Genomic DNA, 25,517 nt, shown 5'->3' with positions numbered 1-25,517 from the left:
AAACAACTCCTGTCTAACCCAGAGAAGGGACGAGGTCAAGGCTACAGTCATTTCCAGCAAAATCCCAGGTCACACTGTCCCTTCATCATCATCTTGGCAGTTAACCCTCCCGGAATAGTGCCAGTGTTTCCAATTGTCAAAGGACATCTAAAATGGCTAAAAACTGGATGTTCTACAAAGCTCAGGTTTAACAAGAAAAGTTAAATATTTCACAGAAATGGTTTCTATCTATCCAGGTCCGTCAGTTTCTCAAAGGTGTTTAAGGTATTAAGGCGAACGGTGTTCCGTGTCAGCAGCATGAAGTACTCACCGTGGATTAAAAGCTACTCTTACTTTCTGTTTGTGCCCATAACCCATCAAATTGTTAGAATAAAAGTCTTTTTTTCATTCATGCAACTAAAGTGAAAATGTGATGGCATTAACTATGCACATTACTGTTTATCTCCTTAGATGAAATGAAATAAACCTTGGGCAGTATTTGTACTTATGGGCAAATTGCGTGAACCCAAAGGGAAAGAAGCAAAGCTGCTAAGATACATCATGATAGAAATGTGAAGCTATTTTCTGTTCATATTTCTTATATAATCTGCTCCCAAACCTACTGCATGGTGTCATCCCGGACATGGGGACATAAACCATTTTCCTTTTATGAAGAGCTTTTGACTGTTCATTTCATGGCTCATACAAAACAGAAGGTCCTGGAATGATGGCAGGAAGTGCACACAAATGATCTACAACGACTGATATGGAGGCGAGAGACGGGCACCTGAGCTTCAGGAGAGCAGCAGCCACAGAAGCTCTACCGCTTAAAAAGAAATTAAACATGTTGGAAATATATTTTTTTACTCATTAAGTCGATGCAGTTAAACATTGTATCGCATCTTCCTTTATTAAAATAAAAACCCGTTTTTATAGTCTCTGGGTTAAAGGTACCATGTAATGGTTGACACATTTACCAGTTAATCAGTAAGAAATATTCACATTACGTATCAGTTCCCAAATCAGAGATGCATTTGGTGTAAAAATGCAAATACTTAAAAATGAAGCTCGTGAGAACAGCCTGGTGGTTACCAAAGGCGGGGCTGAGCGAAATGGGTGACAATGGTCGAGAGGTAAACCTCCAGTTACAAATCAGTCAGTCCTGGGGATGCATGTACAGCAGGGGAACTATATTTACTAAGGTTGTGTACCACACTTGAAAGTTACTACAAGAATAAATCTTAAAAGTTCTTACGACGAGAGAAATAATTTGTAACTAGGTATGGTGACAGATGTTAACTAAACTTATTGTGGTGATCATTTTGCAATATATATAAATATCGAATCATTATGTTGTACACCTGAAACTAATGTTGTATGTCAGTTCTATCAAAAATATAGATACACACACACTATATATATAAATTAAGCTCATGAGACATTCAAACCTGAGTTCAAAACCTCATTATTTTACGTGGATAATCATTTGACTTTTCTCATGATTCTGAGGGTAAAGGAAACAGGAGTTTTGCTGATCAGGGAACTAGGAATAGTGGAAGCTCACTTGGCTAGGCGGAGCACTCAGGTGGGCGGCGAGGGCCGAGCATGGGGGGCAGGAGCAGACTTCGCTTCCCCCCGGCTCTACCCGGCCGCCTCGGAGTCGAGTCTTTGGACAGCTGTGGCAGTGCCCACACGCCGCCGCCGCCTGCCGTTCCACAGGGCACTCAGCAGTACAGTAAGCACCTCTTCACATCCCACACAAGGAGGCGCTAGTCTGTTCTATAAAGACGCAACGGTCAGTTGTCAGAACCGTGTCCTCTAATAGGCAAGTGACATGGAGCATGATTTTAGAAGGCAGACCCTCACACTGGTACGCTAATTACCTGCGCAGGTATTACAGAACAGTTACATACGCTCCTAAAAATGCCACCTAAACTCTACAGCCAACCTAAGAAAACAGAAAGAATGCAATAATAACAGCTACCGAGTAAGTTTACTCAACTACCCCTGTTCCCGGGAACTGCACGAGGTGTTAATGCTTCTCATCAGGAACGTCACTGTCCTTACCTGTTATCTTTCCCTGGATACATCTGAGTGTATTCGACTCTGTATTTTTTGGCAAAAAGCATGAAGGCATTCATTGGTCTTTTGCATTTGTTAGGAGAAGTGGCGCTCACAGTCCCTGAGCTGTGGTTTTTGACAGCTTTAGCGTACAGAGAACTGGAAGAGAGCTGTGAGGACCCAGGTGAGCCACAGTTTTTACTGAATCCAGATCTTGCAAAGTCTTGACCTCCAGGTCCTCCACAAGTCAAAGACGCACGGCGCTGACGGGCCATACTACTTAGCACATAGACTGCGGAAGAATCCATAGGCGTGAAGTCATAGCTAAAATAAAGAGAGAAAGACATTTATTAACGTGGTTTTAATTCAGTTATCTGATTTGTAAAAACTTTTCTTGTTGTTTTTTGCTGAGGAAGATTAGCCCTGAGCTAACATCTGTGCAAATCCTCCTCCACTTTATATGTGGGACACCACCATAGCATGGCTGACAACTGGTGTAGGTCTGCACCCGCAAACCCGGTCTGCCAAAGCGGAGCACGCTGAATTTAACCACTATGTCATGGGGCTGGCCCCTGTAAAAACAATTTTTTAAAAACTCTTAACGTCTGATTGGCAATTTCAATGTATTTTCCCAAATATAATGTTACCAAGACTACTTTAACAACTTCACCACTGACAGTTGCTTATAAGATGAAAGCTTACGTATGCATTGACTATAATTATTTGTTTAAAAAATCCACAGAGAATACAAAAGTTAAAAAGACGACTTCAAGCCCCCCCCCACAAAGAAATTTGTTATAATCCATGTACTTTATTCATAGCAAGTACCTCCTCCAGATCCCACACAACCCACTTATTCCTACTTTAGACTCACTTTTTGACAAATTTGGTAATCTGATTTCATGGCCTATAGAAGCCTAAAACTAGAAAATTAAAATGGATTGGGAGGCATATACCAGGCCTAAGGACTACTACGGAAGACAAAATGTTGGGTAAGGGCAGTCCAAAGTGGCTAAATGCAGCTAAAGGAACTTAAAATACATGGTAATCTGGGTCGTTTGTCTAAGTACAGAGAGGCGTATACACATCAGTCTCCCCTAAGGCCATCCGTGGTCAGTGAAAAGGGAAAACCCGCACTGATGGGGAGGGTCTTCCCTTGGCTGTGTGCAGTTCGCAGGGGCACGGACATACGCTACCCACATTACCGCATTTCCTCAGCAAGCCCACTTAGAAAGTCTCATCGCCCTGTCTGTATGTGAAGAAACAGGCTAAGAAAGATGAAGTGGTGTTCACCCAACGCCGCACAGCTACCAGGTCAAGCCCAGCTTGCCCGCCCCCCTCCAAAGCCCTGTGGTGCCCCACACCACCAGCGGCTAAACTCAAGGGGAACAAATGACAATCAGATTAGCTGAAAATTAGAGGCCATCAGACAACAGCCTAAACATACACCTGTCAAAAAATCCTCTTTAGGTCCAACTGTGTTAATCCCTACTGCTTATACTTTTCATCTTAGCAGAAAACCTTTTATTCTAAACCCAGCTCCTAATCCTCTCCCTGAAACAGCAATGCCAGTAACACATCCAAACAGATTGCTGTCAGCTATCGGAGCAGAAGCTGCTGGACAGCAAGGCGGCAGGAAACGAGGGCTGCTCTGCAGACAGACGCAGAGCGCCAGGAGTGAGGCCACACGCTCGCTAGAAACCACCGGGGCCAGCTGTCAACCACGCGCCGCCTATTTTTTTTAAAGGTTTTACATGAAATAAATGTACTTAAAGTATGACTCCAAAATCAGCTAATGAATGCTTAGCAATCAGTACCATGTCAGAGAAACAATTCTTGCTATCTTAAGCCCATCCCATATATAATTTAGAAAAACAACAAACTTAAGCATTATAAATGAACCTGACAGAAAATTATTAATCTCTACTGCAGGAAAATATTTAATTACAATCTGAAATACCAAAACACGTGAAAAGAGGTTAAACTAATTACTGAAATTTGGAAACTCCACCATCTAGTGGTACAAATATAACCATCATCTGTTTCCATTGTGGATACAATTTAGAGTGTCTTGAAGCATCAGTCAGCACTCAGGACTCAGACATGCGCACAGCGCTAAAAGCGCCCACAGGGCAAACGGAAGCGCGGCCTGTGCGCTCGCCTCCCCGCCCTCCGCGGGCTCGAGGGGCTCGAGCGCATGCGCAGAATGCCCCCACTTGCAGGCTCGGACTGCTAAAGAAAACTCCACAAGGTGGAGTGTCTCTGACCCATGTCACAAAGACTAATTCACTCAATCCTCCCTTTGATATTACCCTCGTTTCACAGATTTCTTTTAAGAGCCGTAGAAAAGTTAGTTAACCTGCTCCTGCCTCCAGTCCATCTAGCGCAGAGCCAGGGTGTGAAGCCAGACAGTGCGACGCCAGGGCTCCCGCCCCTGCCAGGCTACCCCCTGCTGCCCATCAGCCGTACCACACCGTGATGCCGACTAACGCGGTCCCTACCCTGGACTGGACGCACAGGGGCAGGCCCACGTCCCGAGTGACTAGATCCCCACAGCCCAGCATATGCCAGGCTCTCAAATGTTGGCTGACTGACTGGCAGGGTCACAGAAGTAACTCTGGAGAACATAATAATGTAAAACCTTAATTGAGTTCACATCCCACCTCTGCCACCTCCTAGTAATATGACCTTGGGCGGGTCAAATGACCCATGCAGCCTCAGGTTTACCTATCTCTGAGACGAGGACAGCACATGCTGTGCAACGCCGCACGGCTGAAAGAACAAGACACAGAGCGCTCGGGGCAGAGGCTGCACGGGCGACACACGCAGTCAGGCTGTAATCTCGTCTTAGCGCAGCAGGAGCCTAGATGGTCAGCAAGAGCACTGCAGCGAGCATCTTCGTAAGATGGAGCCTTGACTCCCAGTTCTGACCCTACAGCCATGCTTTGGGCACCTTCCTCAGCCTCTCTGAGCTTTAGTTCTCTCTCTAGAATGAAGCTGTGATCTAACAGGGTAGTGAAGATGAAAGGTGACATGGACGGTGCCCAGGTCCTGACAGGCACTCAATAAGATGACATGACTTGAACAGAAACGTCCATTTCACAGCCAGAAGTGACCGTCTCAAACCTGCCTGACGCCTAGAAGACTGGCCTCCCCTCCCACGGGCTCGAATGGGCTGCTTCAGACCACGCGCTCCCTGGGGAGCTTCCCGTCTACAGCAGAGCCGCAAACCGTGCTGAGGAGCCCGGAACCGACCGCGGACTTCTGGTCCTCCCCAGGCTCCAGTCTGCTCAGACGTCCTCCCTGGATGGCACGATCCCGAAGCGCTGCCTGCGCACTCGCTCCGGGCTTCCCTCCTGCCCCCTTTCCCCTCTTGCCCTCTGTAAGCCAGGCGCCACTTCCCGCAGCCCACCATGCCGCCAGCCAGCCCGCGAAGAAAGCTTCGTCAGCTTCACGCTTCCCAACTTTTTCATGGCTCCTCCCGGACGAGGCCGCCCGTTTCTGCTCCTTGATGAGGAGGGGAACAGAGGCGTGTTGCTGTGCCTCCACAGTGCAATGAGACCAGTGCCCAAGGTCACCCTGAGACTGGCTGCTGTTCAGTGGCAGCAAGTGATGAAAACTTGCCATCCTGGCAAAACAGGAATTAGGTAACCAAATGTTTCTTTTGGCTTAAAAAAGCAGTTTTGCACTATGCAAAACTTGATACGTAAAAAATCTGGGGCTGGCCCAGTGGTTAAGTTCGTGAACTCTGCTTCAGTGGCCCAGGGTTTGCGGGTTTGGATCCTGGGTGTGGACCCACTCATCAAGCCATGCTGTGGCAGTGTACCACACAGAAAATAGAAGACGACTCGCACGGATGTTAGCTCAGTGACAATTTTCCTCAAGCAAAAAGAGGAAGAGCGGCAATGGATGTTAGCTCAGGGTCAATCTTCCTCACCAAAAAAAAAAAAAAAAAAAAAACTATATAATATATGTACTTACTTTATAAAGCAGTCAAAGAAATATGAATGAACCCACAACCTAAATTAAGAAATCGAATATTTCTGATGTCACTAAAGTTCCATATTTGCTACCCCCCAAGATAACCATTCTCCTGAATGGTTTATCATTCCCTTACTTTTTCAATAATTTTAATATAAAACGAATAGATTATTCATAAATACAACATATAAATACTATAGCAGCATTAATTACGTTAGTATGTCATTTAGATTGACACATAATGTACAATGTGCTGTTGTGCAGAAGAGAATTAACATAGCAGGCCTGACTGCTGTCCTTTCAAGGGTTCACTTACAAGGCTGGCCCTTGACTAGTACCTGGGACTTGGACTTCGGGAGGGTTTCCACCCTTCCCACAAGTGCTAAGAGTGGCTCACCATGCCCCAACTGTGTCTCCAAACCACACGGTTTACACCTGCTTTCCTTCTGCAAGTCTGGAATGTGGGGACATGCCAGGCAGGGCAGCCCAGGGGACAAGCCCTTGGTGCTGAGTGTCTCACAAGCTTCCCTGGGAGGCAGTGACCCGGCTGTATTGTCACAGCTCACTGCTGAGGGAATGAGCAGGGAGCAGCGAGAGGGCTCCTGAAAGGCCCGCTTCCCCCAGACTTCACCCCTCGCGCTCCTCTTCCTGATTTTGCTTCGTATCCTTTCACTAAAGAAATCACAGCCGTGAGTATGACTATATGCTGAACGCTGTAGTCCTCCTAGTAAATCACCAAAGCTGGGGGTGGCCTGGGGAACCCCCGGCATAACTGTATAACTTCTATCATATGTGAGTAATAAAACTTACAATTTCATTACATATATTTCCAAAGAACATCTGATTCCATAAAACAATGGCATCATACTGTGTATTTCTCAAATTAATTTTTACTTAAGATTATTTCTAAAATTGGTCCATGTTGTAAGATGTATGGCTGAGATTCATTCATTTTCCACTGATAGAAAGAATTCCATTGCATGACTGTATCACAGTTTCTGTATTCCCTCTCCAGTTACTGAGGACTGATACCGTTCCCACATTTGCTATCAGGAGCAACATGGCGATGAACTTATTTACACATCTCCTAGTGCGCGTCTCTAAGAACTTACTTCTCTAGGGTAGACACACAGAAGGATGGAATGCTGATACTCAGCATTGTAAGATAAAGGCAAATTATCTTCCGATTTTTTTTTCAAACAGTTTACACTCTCACAAAAACATGAAAGGTGTCACTGATGTGCATCCCAAGAACACTTAGAGTATCAGACCTTAAAATTGTCTCGTTTTTCTACAATATTTCAAAAAGAAGTGTACACGAGGGATATAAGCCCCCGGCACTGAGACGCCAATCCCGCAGATGTCTGTGCAGCATGCAGCCCATGCCAGGCCCAGGGCTAGCTGCTTTTTTAAGTAACAGTCTCACTTATCTTTTTTAAATAAAAATACATTAACCTTATATTTTATTATGTTAAAATTAAATAAAATCTACAGGCCAGCAGGAACTCTTGAGAATTCTCTACTTAATGTCTATGGATTTGCAAATTATCTTCAAGAGTCTTAAAATCCCAGATATTTACACACAGACTTTCTCTGGCTGCCTTCCAGGAGGAGGGTGATCAACTGTCCCGTGTGCCCAGGACTGGGGGCTTTCCAGGGATGGGGGACTCTTTAGTGCTAAAACAGAGAAGTTCCCTACAAGCTGAGAAAGTGGGTCAACCTTCTTGAGTGTCAGGACACCTAAGGGCTGTTGTCCCATTCTACGACTTACTAGCAAGGTGATCTCAGGAAAACTCACTTCCCTCTTTGAAATCTTTCAAAATGTCAAGTTTTTGCCATTTTTACCATTTGTTAATCCATGCAACTAATGTACTTGGTCAAAATGATTATTAAACAAGATACAGTTAACTAAAGGGGAAAAAAGATACAGTTAACTACAAAAAACACTATTAAGAGACTTATGGACTGGCTAAAAATAACTGGCCAGATACAGCAGGTTTTTTAATACAACCCTCAGAGCTGACTATTTAATTCTCGGTCATACAACGTGCAGCATTTTTCCTAATCGAATCCTAAACGTTTTAGGAACCCACTTTTCCCAGATGACTACTCCACGGAAAACTCCCCTCGAACTATTACTTATTTAATGTTCTTTCATTTAGTCATATATATACTTCCTCTAAGTAGTCCTTTTATAATTCTCAAATCTTGAAAGGTTTACCCTCCTAAATATCTGACTTAGCAATCTTTAGGGAGATTATGGGTAAACTTTAAGAGAAAAAAGAAAAAAAAGAATCAATCAATCCACTATTACCTTTTAAATGTATCAAAAACACCTGAATCATCAAAATTAATGGCATCGGGGTGTCCAGGAGGTAGACATACATCACCAACGTGAATTTCACAACATGGAATGCCATGCTGTACCACAGTCAAGCTGGGATAAAACGACGACCAACCTAAAGGGAAATCAAACGACAGTTACCTCAGGCATGGGAATTGACTCTGAAGAATAAAAAGTTAGTGCCTAAAGTAAGTCCCAAGAGATTTTTAACACAAGGCATATATCTTTGCCACACAGCAAGTCCAAGTATTTTCTTTAAGGAATGCAAAAGCCCTCCAAAACTAGTTTAATTCAGCATTTTATTAACATACAGATTCTATTCTATCAAGCAGCAGTTCCATCAATCCATAAGCTCGTAAGTGATAAATGATGATGACTGAGACCATGAAATAGTCTCTGAATGATTATGTTTAACATGGTATTGTCGTCGTAAGGCTCTGAAAAGTGATTCAAGTATGTGGAACATTTGGTAACCCTAAATCAAAATGCCATTACCAGAATACTCCCCTCCCCAAACTGTATCAAGCTGACAGAGAGCTTATTACAGCTACTACCCAAGTCTAAAAGCTCAGGCCCAGCAAGCAGAGCTGCGCCTGACTCCTGCGAAGACACTGAGGCCTCACTAGGCATTAGGATAAGGCACTTCCTACGGTAGTTTTGTTTAGTTGGAAAGAAGTTTTTCCTTCATTTTTTTTTCTTAATCATCAAAGAATTATGCCACAAGACATAATTATAGATTTAAGAAGCTTTCTTTAAAAAGTTACTACAAATTCAAATTGAAGCCCTACCTTTATTTTTAACATAGAAAGGGTGGTCCAGTTTACACTCTACAGTAAGTAAACCATCTTCTACTGTACCAGGATCAAAAGTCAACTTCAGTACAGACTCGCCAAATGAGACACTTTCTTCATGTGATAACAACTTTAGACCATCAGAACCATAGCCCTGAAAATACATGCAGAGTGAATTAATTGGCAACATTCAGTTCAACACATTGTGAAGCTCCTATTGTGTGGAAGAATTTGTGGAAAAGGTAAAATAAACAAGACAGGAGGCCCTGTCTTTAAGAGCTTTCAGTCTGAGCGTGAAGAAAGGCACATGAACAAATCACTACAGTACGAAGCAGACTGGAATAAGCACTTGAACTCAAGGACAAATAACGCTAGTGGAGTTTAATACAGGAAGCTAGAACTCCGAAAGACAGATTAGGGAGGGCTTCTGACTCCCATTTGAGCTGGGCTTTAAAAGAAGAATGAAATTTAGGAAGGCAGAGGGACATGCCTCACACCAGCAACAGCTATAATGAACCATTTCTTTGCCGAGTGCTGAGTATCTGCTAAAAACGCAAGGTGCATTCCAGAGCTGGGGCAAATAAGACTGAAAGGAGGGGCCAGTTCGTAAGTAAAGGGATCTTAAAGACAGGCAAAGTGCTTAAACTCTCCTTTGAGAGGGTACTGGGAAGTCAATGAAAGTATTTTTATTAATATGATCGTCAATTTTAGGATGATAAAGACAGCAGAATAAAAGGTACATCTAGTATTCGATTTATTTGAAGATGTAAGGAGAGAGACCCATTAGTGTCTTGACTTGAGCAGAGCAGTGGTGGTAGAACCAGGCTGAACTTAAATTCAACTAAGGTTTTCTTGGAGCACTTAGTACATGCCAAGTACTAGGTTCTGAAAAAACAAGCATTAACAACACATGATCCCTACTCTTAAATTCACAGAAAAACAAAGGAGAGAGACACGCCCACAGCTAGCTACAGCACCAGATCACGATTACACCAGCGCGTGAACACAGAATGAATGAGAGAGGAGGATGACTGTGAAAAGTCCTGAAGGAACACAAGTGACCGAGTGAATGTGGAGGGAGGAGAGGAATAGTCAGCTTCATGGCTGTGGATCTGGCAATCAAGGAGGACAATAATCTTTAAAAGAACAGGGAGAAGGTAGGCCAGGAACGGGAAGAAAAAGGTGAGTCCAGTTCTGTTATACTAATAGGCTGACTTTGAAGAACTGGCACACTCATGTACAGACAGCTAACATGCAGTTGGAAACATGCGGGCAAAAGCTACAGACATGTATTTGTAAATAACTGAATTACAGAATTTTCTAATTCTTAGAGCTATTAAGACCTTAAAAGTAACCCCATTTCACAGATCAGGAAGCCAGCGCCTAGAGGGGTTAGCAATCTGCCCGAGGTCAGTCACACAAAAGGGTGCTGGAAGAGCTGGACAGAGAGCCCAGGTTTCCGACTCCAAGACCTGAGAGCTTTCACAGCAGGCCACTAGGAAGCTGCCGCCTTCCCAGCAGAGAGGAGCTGGGGTGGGGGGCCTCATCGCACCTTCAACATCGTGGGAGGACAAGCCACCAGTCAAAAAGACAGAGACAGCAGAAAGAATCAAGGCACTGCCACACGCACAAATCAAGAGAAGACAGCCCACTGTGTCACATGCTGCAGAGATGTCAAACAGAACAAGCAGCAGTCTCCCTAGAAATGAGAATAAAGCTGGTAACCTTCGAGACAATTTTAGAAGAGTGGCAGAGGCCACAGGCAGACTGCCGCCAACTTTACTGCACTGACGAGCAACAGCAGGAGGGGCTGAAGGCAGCCAAGTCAGGACTATTTTTTTCAAGAGACTCAATAGTAGGGGACAGCAGGATCCAAAGAGGAATTCTAAACAAGCACACTTGACATGCCCAAGTTCTCTGCCTACAGCGGAAATGGAGAAATTGAAGATGTCAAAGAGTAAGGTGTCACCGCTATTTATCCTACTGCTGCCCACTGCTGCTTTACTTATCGCCTTAGCAAATGCCAGTGTTTTGAAACAGAGTCATTTAAAAAGTAACTTAAAATAATCAACTCTCAATTATCCATAGGGGACTTAACCACTTTGTACATTACCTAAGAGAAGGCTTCGGTTTGCTTATTTATTCATTTTATTTTTAATGCCAGTTTAGTTTTTCCCAACATAAACCATATAAAAAGTGCTAAGAAATACACTCTTTTCCCCATCTAAGAAAGCAGTTACAAAGGTAAAAGCTCAGCCACTGCTCCTCTCCACGAGGCTAAGGAACGAGTGGTCACAAAACCTCTACCTAAAACGTAAGATGCCATTTAAGTACGAAAGTAAATGGAGGGCACTCCTGTAGACCAATAGTAAACCTCAGGATACCTTTTGAAAGATTTCAAAAAGTTTTAAAAATTTTAAATCAACCTTGTGAGTGCCCATTTGGAGATCTTCCTCATTATCACAGCCTTCGGTTCTAGCAAAATCTTCGACATCCTGCCACTCCTTATTGCTTCCCTTATGAAAGCACAGTCGTGTGCCTAAAGGTGAAGTAAAAACAAGTATTAGATATGTGCCTAGGGCGCCACATGAGGAGGCTGTAGAAAATTCAAGCATTTCTCTTACCTTTCAAAAAACAGTGCCAAGCAGTTGAAGGCCAGGAATTGCACCATCCCAAATCATCATCATCTGAGAGGGAGGACATGCAGAAAATCCCAGATTCTGACTCACTGTTTGCCTATGGAGAAAAATATTACCACTTTTTTATTTTTATTTTTTTAACATATTTCATTAATATCTGTCTTTATCTCAATGCTTCAGGCTCTCTTCTTATTCGTGGATAACTTAATAATTCTAAACTTAGGAAAAAATAGACCTTCGAAAACCAAAGTTCTGGGAAGTTTTAGTTAAATGCATGTTCCTGCTAGTAACGAACTTTCCTAACAGTTAATGGATGTGGACATGAAATCTAAACCAGACCAGCGGCTGAATAGCGAGACTTACTATTTCCCATCTGTATGTGCTTCGAAAGAATTTCTTAGGGAAAGTTAATATATTTCAACGGTTGTGCAAACTCAGTAAAAGTTTAATCTCATGAATAAACTCACCCTTTCATGTCTCACTGGTGTTTCCTCCTTCCAATGGTGATGCGGGAAGGCTGGCTCGCTCTTGGAAGAGGACACTGGTGGAGGGCGCGCATAGGAATGTAAACTTTTGCTAGTAGCTATGATGTGTACAGGAGATGATCTGAAATAAAGCAGCAGTTTTCACCATACAGCACAGATCCTTAAAGTATATCTTTCCTTCTGATGAAAAGAACTCCATATTCATAATGCTAGTGTTATTACATGTAAGACACCTATGGGAAACTAGCATAAAGACAGCGAGACTTCATTTATAGTACGCTATTCCTTAACTCAACTTTTACCCAAGCCCTCTTCACACACTTTAAACATCATCTTTTCCAGCTTTGACAACGTATTTTAAATTCCAAATTACCATTTCACTTATTTATTTATTCACTCATTTTCATATCACTAAGTACATATAAATGCGCATATTTTCACTCATGAAGGACGAGACCCCGGGGCAGGGCTCCTTGTCCAGTTCTCTCTTCTACTTTGATGTCGTCAGAAACTCTCAATATCAACAGGGCATCTAAGCTTAACGTGACTGACTGAACTCCATCCACCAACCACCCCATCACTGGGCAGATACAACGAACGACCTTAAGCTAAAATGCTGCAACTTATTATAGCAGAAAGCAGCCTATTTGCAACTTCTTTTAAGCGGACACTATTTTTTGTTTTCTCATACAAACTTGTTGAAAACCATCTACACATAAGGCCAGATTCCCCCTCGGATCACCTTAAAAAAAGTCATCCCTTCTCCCCTTTCCTCTCCCAAGTCTCTTTCCCAGGCATGCTCCTTCAGAGAACACGGCGCTCCCATGAGCGCATGGGGAGCCTCCCTGCCCAAACGGATCAGCCATTCAGAGGGGGGGCAGCAGAGGCCGCAAGCCCAAAAGGACGACCGGGAACGTGCACGGACTCGGGATGCGGACAGCAGCAGCCAGGACGACAGGGTCTAGGGGCAAATCTGTCTGAAGGACCCAATCAGGTCAATTCTCTGCCATGTCAAATAGGGATCTGATCCTTAACAGAAAAAAACTTGAGCATGTCTGTACTAACCCTCTTCTAAAAAAGGAGAGGGACATCATACTTTCCAATTCTTCCCTTATTCCCTGAGAAATTAGCCCCTCAATTTTTATTTTATCCTCATTAACATTTTTCATTATACTTTTGCAGAAATTACTTCTAAATGAGGATCTACTTTGCTTTTATGTTCATATCACTTAAATAAAAACCCCTCAAATTTCCATGCATCTTAGTATACTCTCCAATCAATTTTAGATTTCAAAATACCAATACTGAATGTTTTCATCTTTGCCAATTTCTTCCTTGTATTATACATTTAGATCTTTATGAAATATTAGAGAATGGCCAAACTGTTAAAATTCCTTTAGTTCATCCCTGCTTTCATGACTAATAAAAGAAAAAGAGTTTATCAGTTCTTCTGTCTAACCATTTACAAGAGAAGTAACAATACAATGTTCTAAAATGTATATGGCCAAAATGTTCTGTAAAAATCAACATGCTGAACGTGTCTAAAACACTATTACCATTGGTCTCTCCAGCCCTCTATCTCTGCAGGGATAATCAATGTTACCTGTCCTCAACCCCCTGGAACCACACAGTTAGGACTCAGACATCCACAGCTCAACAGCTAACAGAGGGCACCGCTACGAGGAGCGGCCTGAACAGCCACTGACAGCGGGAGAAGGCAGCCAAGACTGCAGAGCAAGACTCCTGGTCTGCTCCCCTAGGAGGACAGGAAGCCCAGAAAGGGCAGCAGAGGACGAATTCACATCTTTTGGGAGATACGCCTTTACTCATGTTTTTATTTATATTGACTTTCTTCTGAGGGGTTTACTCAACTTCCCATGAACTATTAGTCCTCATGAGTATGCTATGAAAAATAACCAGTATTATCTACAAACTAGAAAAGGGGGGAAAAGCAAGTCCTACAGTAAAATCAGGGTTTGTTTTTTTAAATTGTAAAAGAATTTTTAGCTTTTTGACTATTAAGGTTATAATGAAAACTGGGATTATAAAGGAATTACTATTCTGACAGACAAGTTTTCTTTCCTGTGGAAATTTTCATGGAATTAAACCAAAGGTAACTGAATTTGCTCAAATCAAGACCAATATCCTGCTAAAGAGAAGAAAACACATAACAATGAGTTGCAAGAAAACCAGGGCTTCACACCTAAGAAGCGTATTCTTTAGCAAAGAAGTATGCTCTTAGCAGCGCTACCCAAACCCAGTCATGCCTGCCTCGCCTAGCGTGGGGTGTGCTTTACCACCCACACGAGCACAAATATGCGCACTGCTCTCCCCTACAAACTCTCATTCACCCATGTCTTTCTGCACAGATAATTTCATAATTTCACGGGTAATTAATAAAATATTATCCACTTAGATGTCTCTAGGAATATTAGCTGGAAGCTTTCATAATTTCATAGCACAAAACTCATTTTCTTAAACTCTGGTCTGAGTAGATAAAACAGCGGCTTTTACCAATGGGAGTCCACTTTTATAAGTTCAAGATTTTAATATCAGAAATTTTACTATTAGCAAACAGATAAATAAGGCCACATACATAGTAGAAGGAAATAAACCTAGACCAAAAGGAACCAAACTCAAGGTTGATAAAAGTTTAAAACGTAAAGTTTATTATAATTACGGTTTTTTAGACAAATACACTTTTCATTTCTATAAGCAAAAATATATAATAAAAGTATTTCCTGGTCTGATTTATTTTTTATTTTTTAAGACTGGCACCTGAGTGAACAACTGTTGCCAATCTTTTTTTTTTTCCGTCCTTCTTCTCCTCCCCAAAGCCCCCAGTACATAGTTGTATATTCTAGTTGTAGGTCCTTCTGGTTGTGCCATGTGGGACGCCGCCTCAGCATGGCCTGACCAGCAGTGCCGTGTCTGCGCCCGGGATCCGAACTGGCGAAACCCTGGGCCACTGAAGCAGAGCGCACGAACTTAACCACTCAGCCACGGGACCAACCCCTGACTTATTTTTCAATGAGTTTAAAATAATTACAAACATTTTCTGACTCTTCTGTTCTCATAACACTTTTATCTAATTCTAAAAGTATGAAATCATGATATTCGGTGAAATACCTCTTTGATCATTATAAGACAAGAAGCTTAATTCTAATTACTTAAATTCTAATGTAAGAAAACCATTCATTAGATGGTTAATAGCATCATTACTTTTTAAACTGGAAAAAAAATAATTCATAGCTTTTTGTAATGATAGAAGTTTTCAATAAAAATATAAGCAGTGTTCCTACCTGTTGTAAAACGAGCATTGCATCAGTGGGCTCTGTGGACTGGTGGCGATATTTGCTAATTCCGTTAGCCAATCCACCTCATTTTCACGGTAGGTATTTTCTGATATGTCTGAGGTATTCTGGTTCCAAGATGGCCTTGGATATTCTTGATGTGAAACATCTGAACTGAGCTGGTAGATGGCAGATGGGGTAGGATCGCTCTGAACAGCCTGAAGCTCAGGAAGGTCATCTGCAAACAAGCACACTCAAAATCATCAAGAGGAAATTAATGCGGGGAATGGTGTTATAATTACAGTCGGAAGAGACGTCCTCAAATTTAGCTAATTAATTTTGTGAGAGGAAAAGGTTAAAGTTAAAATGTTTTCCTGAATAAAACAAGCTTCAATTTAAAAAAAATGACACCTTATAACTTTAAGGGTCAACAGAGTCTGATGGAAAGTAAACCTAACAGATATAAATGTACTGATGACTTCACTACCCAAACCATGTAATCACCACCACTGTTCAGACTGGAAAACCAGATCTGTGATCTTCCCCCCCGTTTTTTATAGCTCACCTGGGAATAATCCATATACCACTCAGACATTTTTACAGTAACATGTTAATGAGGAAAAAGGCATTTTATGCGTGCATATATGTATTTACTGTTCACATACTTTATTAACCTGTACTGCAATTATGAAAACAACAATTTTCAAAGATGAGACTATAGATCATATAAATGTTTAGGTACTACTTATTCAACTTTGTCTATGCTAAATTATTTCTTTTTACTGAGAAATTCTGAACTCAGTAATATTTACTGGTATTTTTTCCTAAAAGTGTGTTCCTGAAAGGTAGTTCCTGACAGACTCTCAGCTCCCCGAGAGAGAAAACTACAAATAGTACCCAGGTACCGCTCCACACACCAAGGCTACAACACTATAAGGAAGACTGCATTCTAAAAACCAAATTAAAAAAGGAAAGGAGGGGAGCAAAAGCATCCTGCAGGCCTTAAAAAACCTCTCTATGAAACACACCTTCAGTATGTAAGTCAAGAAACCCCTCTAGTCTTGGGAGTCCTCCTGAACCGTCACTATAGAAGTACATACACAACTCCTATTCAGACAAAGATCCCATAAGAGCTGCCAGAACCGAAACGTCTTACTTACAAGCACTGATTCAGGAGACCCATTCATCAAACCGACTACAAGATATCTCCCTTTCACGGAGCAGCCAAAATATCCCACCAACTCAGGCTCACCTCACCGGGAACTCTCATGCTGCTGTAGCCATATCCCTTCCCTCACTGCCAACATTCTTCTTTACTGTAAAGGGTTCAGTTCTGTTTTTCAAGTTCAGAAAATTAACTACTTTTAATCTGAAGTAATGAGGGGTCATGCAAGTTTTTGACCCCCTGGGCCCTAAGTTCCCGATTTCCTCCTGAAAATGTGATGGTGGAGAATCAACTACCTGATTAAAATGGTGCTCCTTGCTCAAGGAATATCAGGGCCCCGTAACCCCCTGGCATTCAAACAGGTTATGTCCCCAGACCTTCAGGATCTCCAAATTCCCAGAGAGCACTCCAGCATATAATCTCCTCCATTTCATCATTTGTAAAATGAGGATAATGACATCTTCTCAGGGTTCTTGTGAACATTAAGGAAAACCACACATTAAATGTGGACAAAGCCAAGCTGAAAAGCTGGGCAGCAAGCCAAGGTCACTCATTAGGTGTGTATTCTTTAACACTGGCCTCAAAGTAATACAATTCAAAACTGAACCTCAACAACCTACATGTTTCTACAGGTCACACGGCTTGGAGTAGCTCAGCAGTACTGATAACCACAAACGTCAGATCCTCAAGTTTCAAGGGTCCACTGTAATCTCCCCATCATACCAAGAAACCAGCCATGAAGAACGGCCAAGCATCATTTACTGAGCTCACTGGGATGTTTCAAAGTAACCTCTTCTGAAAAGCCACACAGCAGGGTTTTCCTACGGTGTTTAATAGCCCAAACTTTACCCCCAAGGCAGTTTAGCTTGATAATTTATAGATGAGTCTCTGTGATAAACATAAATAGCCCAAAGTTAGATTGGGTTTAAGTAATATTTTACAAGCACTAACAAGAGAACACTGAAAACTCCTAGTGAACAAAAACGTCACATACTTTTTAGCAGTTCAAGGTAGGTGGAAAAGCTGACTAAACATGAAAATTAATCTGAATCTCAGTGAGATTCCTAAAAAACTTTTAATCTTGTTTACCAAGCTCCATGTGCTCGTCACAGGAGTTGTACCCAGGTGAAGATGGCAAATTTTCATTACACTGCAGCAACTCCAATGAGTCATTCATTCCTGAAGCTCTCTTGTCCATTACCAGCAGGAGTTTCTGTACTGCATTAGGCATCTGATTTGTCTTCACTTCCCACACCATGTTATGGTGCTCCGACTGAAAATAAAAATAATGTAAGTCATGTGATCTGGAGATTATATAAGTATAAAGTCAATCAGAGACATCACAATGTTGTAGCTTTAACTTAACCACACACTGCTGTTTGTATCCCCCTCAAACCCTCACCAGGATGACTCCCTGATAGTCTGGCCTACACCCACGTAGTCAGCTCTAAATGAAACCCAAATCCCAAAGGATTATTATCTTGAAGTTATAAACGTCTTTTCTTTAGAAGAATAACAGCACAGTTATATATACTTTTACTTCTTTAACCTAGTAACTCTCCTTTCAGACCCAAATATTGAGGCCAAGGAAACTTTTCTTTTAAACTTGTATCTTCAAATTTAAAAGTAAATTAACAAGATGCAGGCCTGAAGGCCTAGTAGTTAAAGCTCGGCACACGCCACTTCGGCGGCCCAGGTTCAGCTCCCAGGCGCAGAACCACACCACCTGCCTGTCAGCAGCCACACTGCGGGGGCAGCTCACACAGCAGAACCAGAAGGACCTACAACTATAACAGACAACTATGCACTGGGGCTCTGGGGAGGGAAAAACGAGAGCAAGAATGGCAACAGACGTTAGCTCAGGGCGAATCTTTCCCAACAAAAGAAAAACCCAACAAAAAACAAACAAACAAAAAACAACTTCATTCAAGTTTCATAAAAGTAAATTAAAAGAAAAAGTAAATTAACAAACTTTCCTTACTTAACAGAAGACTAAAGGAATACTCTATTCTTTTCATTTTTTGAAGAATTATTTTAATTTCTCTATTTACAAAGTATGTTCATTACAGTCATGTGTCACTCAACGACAGGGATACATTTTGAGAAATGCGTCATTAGGCAATTTCATCATTGTGTGAACGTCACAGAGCAGACTTACACAAACCCAGACAGCATAGTCTACTACACACCTAGGCTACACGGTACTGATCTTACAGAACACCATCGTAACAAGGACCAAAACCTTGTCATGTGGCACATGACCGTATTTTGTTTTCCCATCTTCTGAAAGTGACCAGGATTAACACACCTAAAATTACATTCTCTAAAGAATATTTAAGAGAGAGTTTCTTAGAATAGTCACATATTATACTTCTCATGAAAATAAAAATTTTATGTTTTCTTAATGAGAATTTGGGACCTAGCTATAATAAAAAGATACCTATTCTTCTGAATAAGCTATTATTCCTAGAAAAATGAATAATCATGGGAAATTTAGCTAAACAAATAGTAACTCCACCTTCATTTCAAGCCTACAAAGTTATCACAAGGAAGAAAATCACATAGGTTAATACACCCAAATAGTTTCTCAGTAAAGTCCACCAACCAAACTCTGTTATGAAAGTAAAATGTGGTTATACCCTTATGCTCCAGCCTTTGGATAATGATCAAATTGGTTATTTAATGGGTGACAACAGCAGGAAGATTTCCTGATTTCTCAGACTCCAGTCCAAATCTCTTTTAAAAAAAAATTCTAATGAGCTAATATGAAATACACAAAAAATTCTCACTAACATAACAGATAGTTTTTCCTCAAAATAAAACAATACAACATATTAATGTTAAAAGTCAAGTACCCCAGCCCAGGCTGATCACAAAATACAGCGTGGGGCTAAGCCAGTGGTGTAATGGTTAAGTGAGCACACTCCATTTCAGTGCCCCGGGGTTCTTGGGTTCGGATCCTGGGCGTGGACCTATGCACTGCTCATCAAGCCATGCCATGGCGGCATCCCACACAGAAAATAGAGGAAGAAAGGCACAGATGTTAGCTCAGCAACAATCTTCCTCAAGCAAAAAGAGGAAGATTGGCAACAGATGTTAGCTCAGGGCCAATCTTCCTCACACACAAACACACACACACACACACACAAATGCAGTGAAAAGATGTTTCTTGCTTAAAATCTATACCAGAGCTTTCTAAGCCATGATGTAATCACCAGCAAATACTGGCAACAGGGACAAATTTTGTTCTACAAAGGCTTTTTCATGATCTTTTTGTTATGAAATATGTTTTCCTGGCTATAAAATATACAATCACTGTGGAAAAGAGTGAAAAAAAGCATTTTTTAAAAAAAGGGATATAATGATTACTTCTAATCCCACCAACCAGATTTAGATACCGTTAACATTTTGGTGTATTACCTTACAATCCAATCTCTTTTTCATGTAGATATCTACAATCATATACTTTTCTTCACACTTCATATTATATATATTATCTTTCTCCTTAACCTAAGTTCATAAGCATTTTCCTATATCATTAATTTTCTCAAAGATCTATTTTAAAGTTAAGTAACATACATTATAAAGATGTACCAAAATTTACACTTCCCTCCTACTGTTGAGCACACTGTTCCCAGTTTTTTCACTCTTCTAAATAACACTGAAGTTACATTTTATTTTTTTAAAAGTATTTGTTTACATCTGATTATTTCTTTAGAATCCTAGAGACAGATCAGTAGGTGGATGGCAATTAAACATCTTAAGATTCTTATCACAGAGAGCCAAACTGCCTATTGCCTCACTTTCTTGCCAACATTCTATTTTGGATACCTTCTGCATGCAACCCTCAAAGATGACCCATATCCTGGGCATTGCTGTAGAGCCTTACTCAATCCCAACTGTAAGATGTAATACGGAGTAGGGAAAACGGCACTGGGTTAGGTGGAAAGAAACAAGGGTTTTGATTCCAGCTTGATCACTGAATATGACCTAAGTGACTAGCTTCTCACTCACTCACTCCCTTCATCTGTAAACTGGGGCTAATGGTTCCGTTCTACTTTCCGCCCAGAGTAGCTGTGAGGATGAACCAAAACAGAGTGAGTGAACGAAATGTAAGACGACTTCAAAAACTTTCTTATCCTTAGACTGACATAGCGCAAAACTGTAACGTACTCTGGGCACTTAATGTCCTAAACCGAACAGTTACTGAAAATAGTAGCAATAGGAAACCAGCCAGCCATTCAGCTTCAGCAATTTCCCGTATTTCCCTGGGAAATATGATGACAAGTTATCCAGCACATCTCAGTAAGTGAGGTATCACTCACGCAGTTACTTTAGGCAAGTAACAGTTTATCTAGCTAAAGATGCTGGAGAAATCCAAAAGAAACTAACACTTTTCTAGTTTAGCATGATCTATTACAGTCCGATTAATCACAGTCTTAGTATATAGTTAGAGCAAATCTGCTGGGGAGCGACATGAACATCTACTCGACTCTGCTTCACATACAGATGTGATCCGTGCAAGTCAGCCCCAGCGGCAATCTTAAACTTGAAAGTTTTCTCATTTTTTACGTCTTTAGGAAATTCAGAGGCGGCACTCTGCAGATCTATCTCCTCAGAGCTATCCCCAAGCGTCTGAACCCGAGGGGCTCTCGGAACACACAGAGACAGGGCTGCAGCTGGGCCGCTCTTCCCCCTCCCTCTGCAGAGCTCTGGGGTTTTCTCAGTCTCCCCACCTCGATTCTCTCTCCCCATCAGCACGTCCTGCAGTGTCCACCATTCACCATTTACAGGACACTAACATCTCCTGGCAACTTCTATCATTTCTTCAGCACTGTGTCTTCGTTATCTACCAACATCCCATCACAATACTCCTCAAGTGAAGATGGAAAAAAACATTTCAATTTCAAAACAGAGCTACCTACAAATAACAAAAGGGACTAAATAAATACTTGTTAAATTTGAGTTCTGTGTGTTGGCCCCTCTCACTGCTCAAAGCCATCCAAAGTTTGGTCTTGAGATGATGGAGGTTTTGCTTCTGTAAACCTACTGTACAGTGAACGGCAGCCTAGACTTCAGGGCCACAGACTTGCGTTTCACTCGTGCTCGCCATGAAACCTGGGGCAGGTCATTAACCTCAACTTCATGTACCTCTACTTATCGCACAAGGCTATTGTGAGAATTAAATAAATACAGGAAAACAAAATTCAAATCTATATACAAATGTAAGTTTTCTGACTCTCATTTTTCTCTGTCCAAATATCCGGGGGAAGCATGGCCTGACAGAGTAAAGGAACACCAGAAGAGCATACTCAAAAATGCCCCCCCAGCCCCGACATTACACCAGTCAGACATTCGCTTTGACAACAAGCTGCTCTTTCAAACATCTCCTGGTAGAGCTAACCCTATTGTTCATTCATGCGTTTGTGCGCTGCTTTGGTCGAAGAGGATTCGACAGAATTTGCCATGTGTTGTAGTAACTCTGCACATGTCAACTCTTCACTAGATCAGTGATTCTCAAAAGAGAAGAGTAAAACGCTCCAGCAGCTGTGCTTTGAAACGTCACGTTCAATATCACAAACTTTTATTGGGTGGGCATGGGAAGGCCCTATGGCTTTTGTTTTGCAACGTTCAGAAGTAAATATCCACAAAATCTTGGAGAGACAAACGGAGAGGAAGAGGGGACTAGACATGGCTAATTCTCAGTGAACGAAAAAGAAGGAAATCAGGTTTTACTAAATGCCTACCTACCATGTGCAGAGCATTTCCACATACTTCATCTACTTCCACATGAATCTCAAAACAGCTCTGTGAACAAAGTAGTACTATGGATGAGGACAAGAGGACTCCAAAGACTGAATGGGACCATTTTCTTTTTGAAAAGAACTGAGAAAAAAGGGAAAAGGTATAGACCAACATCGGTTAGACTCCTACTTTCAAGAGCCTATTCAAGATATCAAGGAAAAGATCTCCCATCCACCCTCCCCGAATCCTGAACGACTTCTATACCAAGCTCAAACTGTTTGGGAGGAGGGGGTGAAGAGAAGATAATTTGCAATTAATTTATATCTGTAACAGGAGGAACTGAGGTATTTAAAACACATTATATAATTCCAAGCTAAAATGAGCCCCCATAACAAACTATATTAAATCCAACTTTCTCCACCAAAAGCAGCTGGGGCCCCTAAGGCAGTTCTTCTAGAACAGTTTCACTGAAACTTCAAACAAAAGATTTCAAAGAAATGTTTCTGCAACTCCAGATTGCCACAGTGTTAAGAAAACAAACAAACAAAAGCAACCCCCAACGGTGGGTGGTGGTCTCTCAGTGAAATACTCAACTCTGGACCGTCCCTCACCACCTCTACGGCTCTCAACACTTACCCTCTACCCCAAGGTTTCTCTTTCGTAAATGGGACGCGCATCTGTCTACCCATGGTAACTACGAGAGGTGTAAAAGATGCTGCATCCCATATCCTTACCTGGCTCCAGAGCACTCTTCTATCTCATCAGTCACTGCTGCCCACACTAGACTCCGCCTTTGCTGGCAGGGCCAGCGCTGCCCGCACAAGCTCTTATTAATCACAGCTACACAAGTTCTTATCAATTTTGTGCTCACTTGACATGGAAAGCTGATACTGATGAAGACAACAGAAAACCCAAATACACCAGTACAAGCCGTCCACAAGCCTGTTGAAGAGAGTATCGACAACTCAAATAGTATTCAAGACAAAGTCACTGTATCTAAAAAACTTGAAATCATCTAGAAATTCATATGTGAAAGAAACTTGTTTTCTTAAAGTTGACTGTAATCCAAAACATTTCACCTTACCTATAACAACTTGTGAAAAAAGCTTTTCTAGGCTTTAAAGGCTTCTATCGCTAGCCTTTAAAAATTCAATCAACTCCATTAGAAAACTATTCTTCTGTTCTCTCTCTAGAAGACTATAGTATAAATTATATGAAGCATCAAAGTAAAGGCAGATCAAAATATGAAGGAATGTGATTACTCATGTGTTAACGAACAAGAAGATCATTTTTCGTAAATTTTGTGACATACAAGGTATTTGTCGGCTTAAAAAAGATTAATCTGTTGATCTTCCCATTCTAATAGTCATTTTCACACTTAAGAGATAATACATGCAAAACACCTAGCATCGTCTCACTAACACGGTAGTTACTTCTTATCATTTATGACAGAAAAAAAGTACTGACATTTTCATTTCAAAGAGAAAAACCAATTGTCCGTCAAGGACCTTAGGGTCTAGCAGTTTATTCCGTCCTCAAGCCCAGGCCATTTGCCTTCACCCTTGAGCATAAGGATAGTGAGGAAAGGGTTCAAAGAAATTAAAATACAGTGGAGGAGACAACTCTTAGAGCACCAGTACCGTGTTTGAAGTCTGAGAGGGAGGCAGTGTGAAGCGTGGAAAACGGGGGCGATCGGTGTGCAGGGAAATCCTGGGACAATGGAACTTTTTAACTAACGGACGTGCTAGAAGTGTGCAAACTGAACGAAGGGGAAGGGCTGTCCAAACAGAAAGAAAAGGTAATTGGGCTTATGAAACTAAACACGGAAACTAGAAAGTGAAATCAAATTTTCATTCTATAAATAATCTACGAGTCAAGTTAGAATAAACAGCAGTATTGCGCTGTAAAGCGGTTAAATGGCTTCCTCAAAAGTAGATCAAAAAGTTACGGAGTGGATTTAATTCTTTTGAATAGAATTCGAATTTCCTTAAAACTTTGTCGAGTATTGCCTACCCAGCAAGAACTGAGCAGTTTAATCAAAGAAACTGAACAGATGACCCTAACACTCTTGTCAGAGAGCTAAAGCATAAAATTGAAAAAAAAAACACCCACAAAGACGGAAGGCACTCGGAATACTTTACAAACGGAGATGATCAACAGTTAAACAACAGACAAGTATTCACAAACGTTAAAATTATTCCAACTCTCAAAAGGTAACTTTAATTTCAAAACCACTGTTAGGCGTCATCTGCGACTGCTGGTTCGAGGGAAAGAATCTAAAGCACCCCGTCGGAATAGTTGGTGGCACGCCAACCCCTCCCAGTGTACACAGCTCCCGCGTGCCCTCCTCCCGTCTCAGCATCAGCGGCCCCCTGAGCTAAGGACTCGCGCGGAGCCCCGCGGCCGGCGCTCCTCGGAAAAAGGATTCTTGCTGAACACACTGAGGAATGAACTCCAGCCAGCGAGGGAACTCCCCCAGGCAGCGTTTCCAGAAGCTACCCACACCGGGCCCTGGCTATCGACTTCGCCGGGATTCTTTTTTGTTTTGCTCTCCTCGGCCCGGGGCAGCAGCGCAGGCTGGAAGGCGGGGCCTGAGATCGCCTGCCAAGCCCCGACTGCGGGTCACCCCGCGGCAGCGCCGCCCGGCGCTCGCCAGGGCCATCCCCCACCCTCTTTCGCCATTCATCGCGCTGCCCTCCCCTCCCCCCATCATGTGACCGCCGCCTGGACTCCAGGCTTGTTTTTCCCCTCGGCTCAGCCCCAGCGCGCAGGCGCGTCAGAGCCCATTCATTCGAACTGCGTAACAATGAGCCCCGGGGCCCAGGGGCTCAGCGAGCCGCCCGGCCCGGCCCGAGCCCCTCACGGCCCCGCAGGGGGCGGCGCCTCGCCGGGCTCCCCCGGCCCCGCCGGCCGCCCGCCCGGCCCCCCGCCCACACGCGGGGAGCTGAAGTCAAACTTTCCTGGGCAGCCCCGGCGCCGCGGCGGCCCCTTCCCCGCCCGGCCCGACCCGGCCCGCCCCGTCTCCGCACCCGGC

General features: G+C 42.4%; 2 protein-coding genes across 8 annotated transcripts in view; one reads left to right on the top strand and one right to left on the bottom strand.

Annotated features, from left to right (window-relative positions):
- The window catches only part of COG5 (component of oligomeric golgi complex 5), a 344,840-nt gene extending 329,263 nt beyond the window's left edge, over positions 1-15,577 (top strand). Inside the window, exons 22-23 of one of the 3 annotated variants that reach the window (XR_011539403.1) lie at positions 13,063-13,274; positions 13,852-15,577. Coding sequence is in view for 2 of the 3 variants with exons in the window: in XM_070617150.1 (XP_070473251.1) it covers positions 13,063-13,108 (46 nt within the window). In the remaining variant the exon portion in view is untranslated. Of the gene's footprint in view, positions 1-13,062 lie in introns of all 3 variants that reach the window. The other 2 variants (XM_070617151.1, XM_070617150.1) reach the window with 2 other exon arrangements.
- Positions 1-25,517, bottom strand: part of HBP1 (HMG-box transcription factor 1) — a 33,451-nt gene that overhangs the window by 2,458 nt on the left and 5,476 nt on the right. For 2 of the 5 annotated variants that reach the window (XM_008536475.2, XM_070617162.1), the window contains exons 2-9: positions 17,828-18,011; positions 15,583-15,811; positions 12,263-12,401; positions 11,781-11,892; positions 11,583-11,695; positions 9,154-9,310; positions 8,336-8,480; positions 2,047-2,364 (exon numbers count right to left, since the gene is read on the bottom strand). In XM_008536475.2, coding sequence (XP_008534697.1) covers positions 2,047-2,364; positions 8,336-8,480; positions 9,154-9,310; positions 11,583-11,695; positions 11,781-11,892; positions 12,263-12,401; positions 15,583-15,811; positions 17,828-18,011 — 1,397 coding nt within the window. Of the gene's footprint in view, positions 1-2,046; positions 2,365-8,335; positions 8,481-9,153; positions 9,311-11,582; positions 11,696-11,780; positions 11,893-12,262; positions 12,402-15,582; positions 15,812-17,827; positions 18,012-22,489; positions 22,625-23,217; positions 25,246-25,517 lie in introns of those variants that run through there. The other 3 variants (XM_070617161.1, XM_070617160.1, XM_070617163.1) reach the window with 3 other exon arrangements.

The sequence above is a fragment of the Equus przewalskii genome, chromosome 4 (assembly GCF_037783145.1).
Source record: "Equus przewalskii isolate Varuska chromosome 4, EquPr2, whole genome shotgun sequence".
Taxonomy (NCBI): domain Eukaryota; kingdom Metazoa; phylum Chordata; class Mammalia; order Perissodactyla; family Equidae; genus Equus; species Equus przewalskii.
Note: the sequence above shows the minus strand (reverse complement) of the source record. Positions and strands in the feature narration are given on the sequence as shown.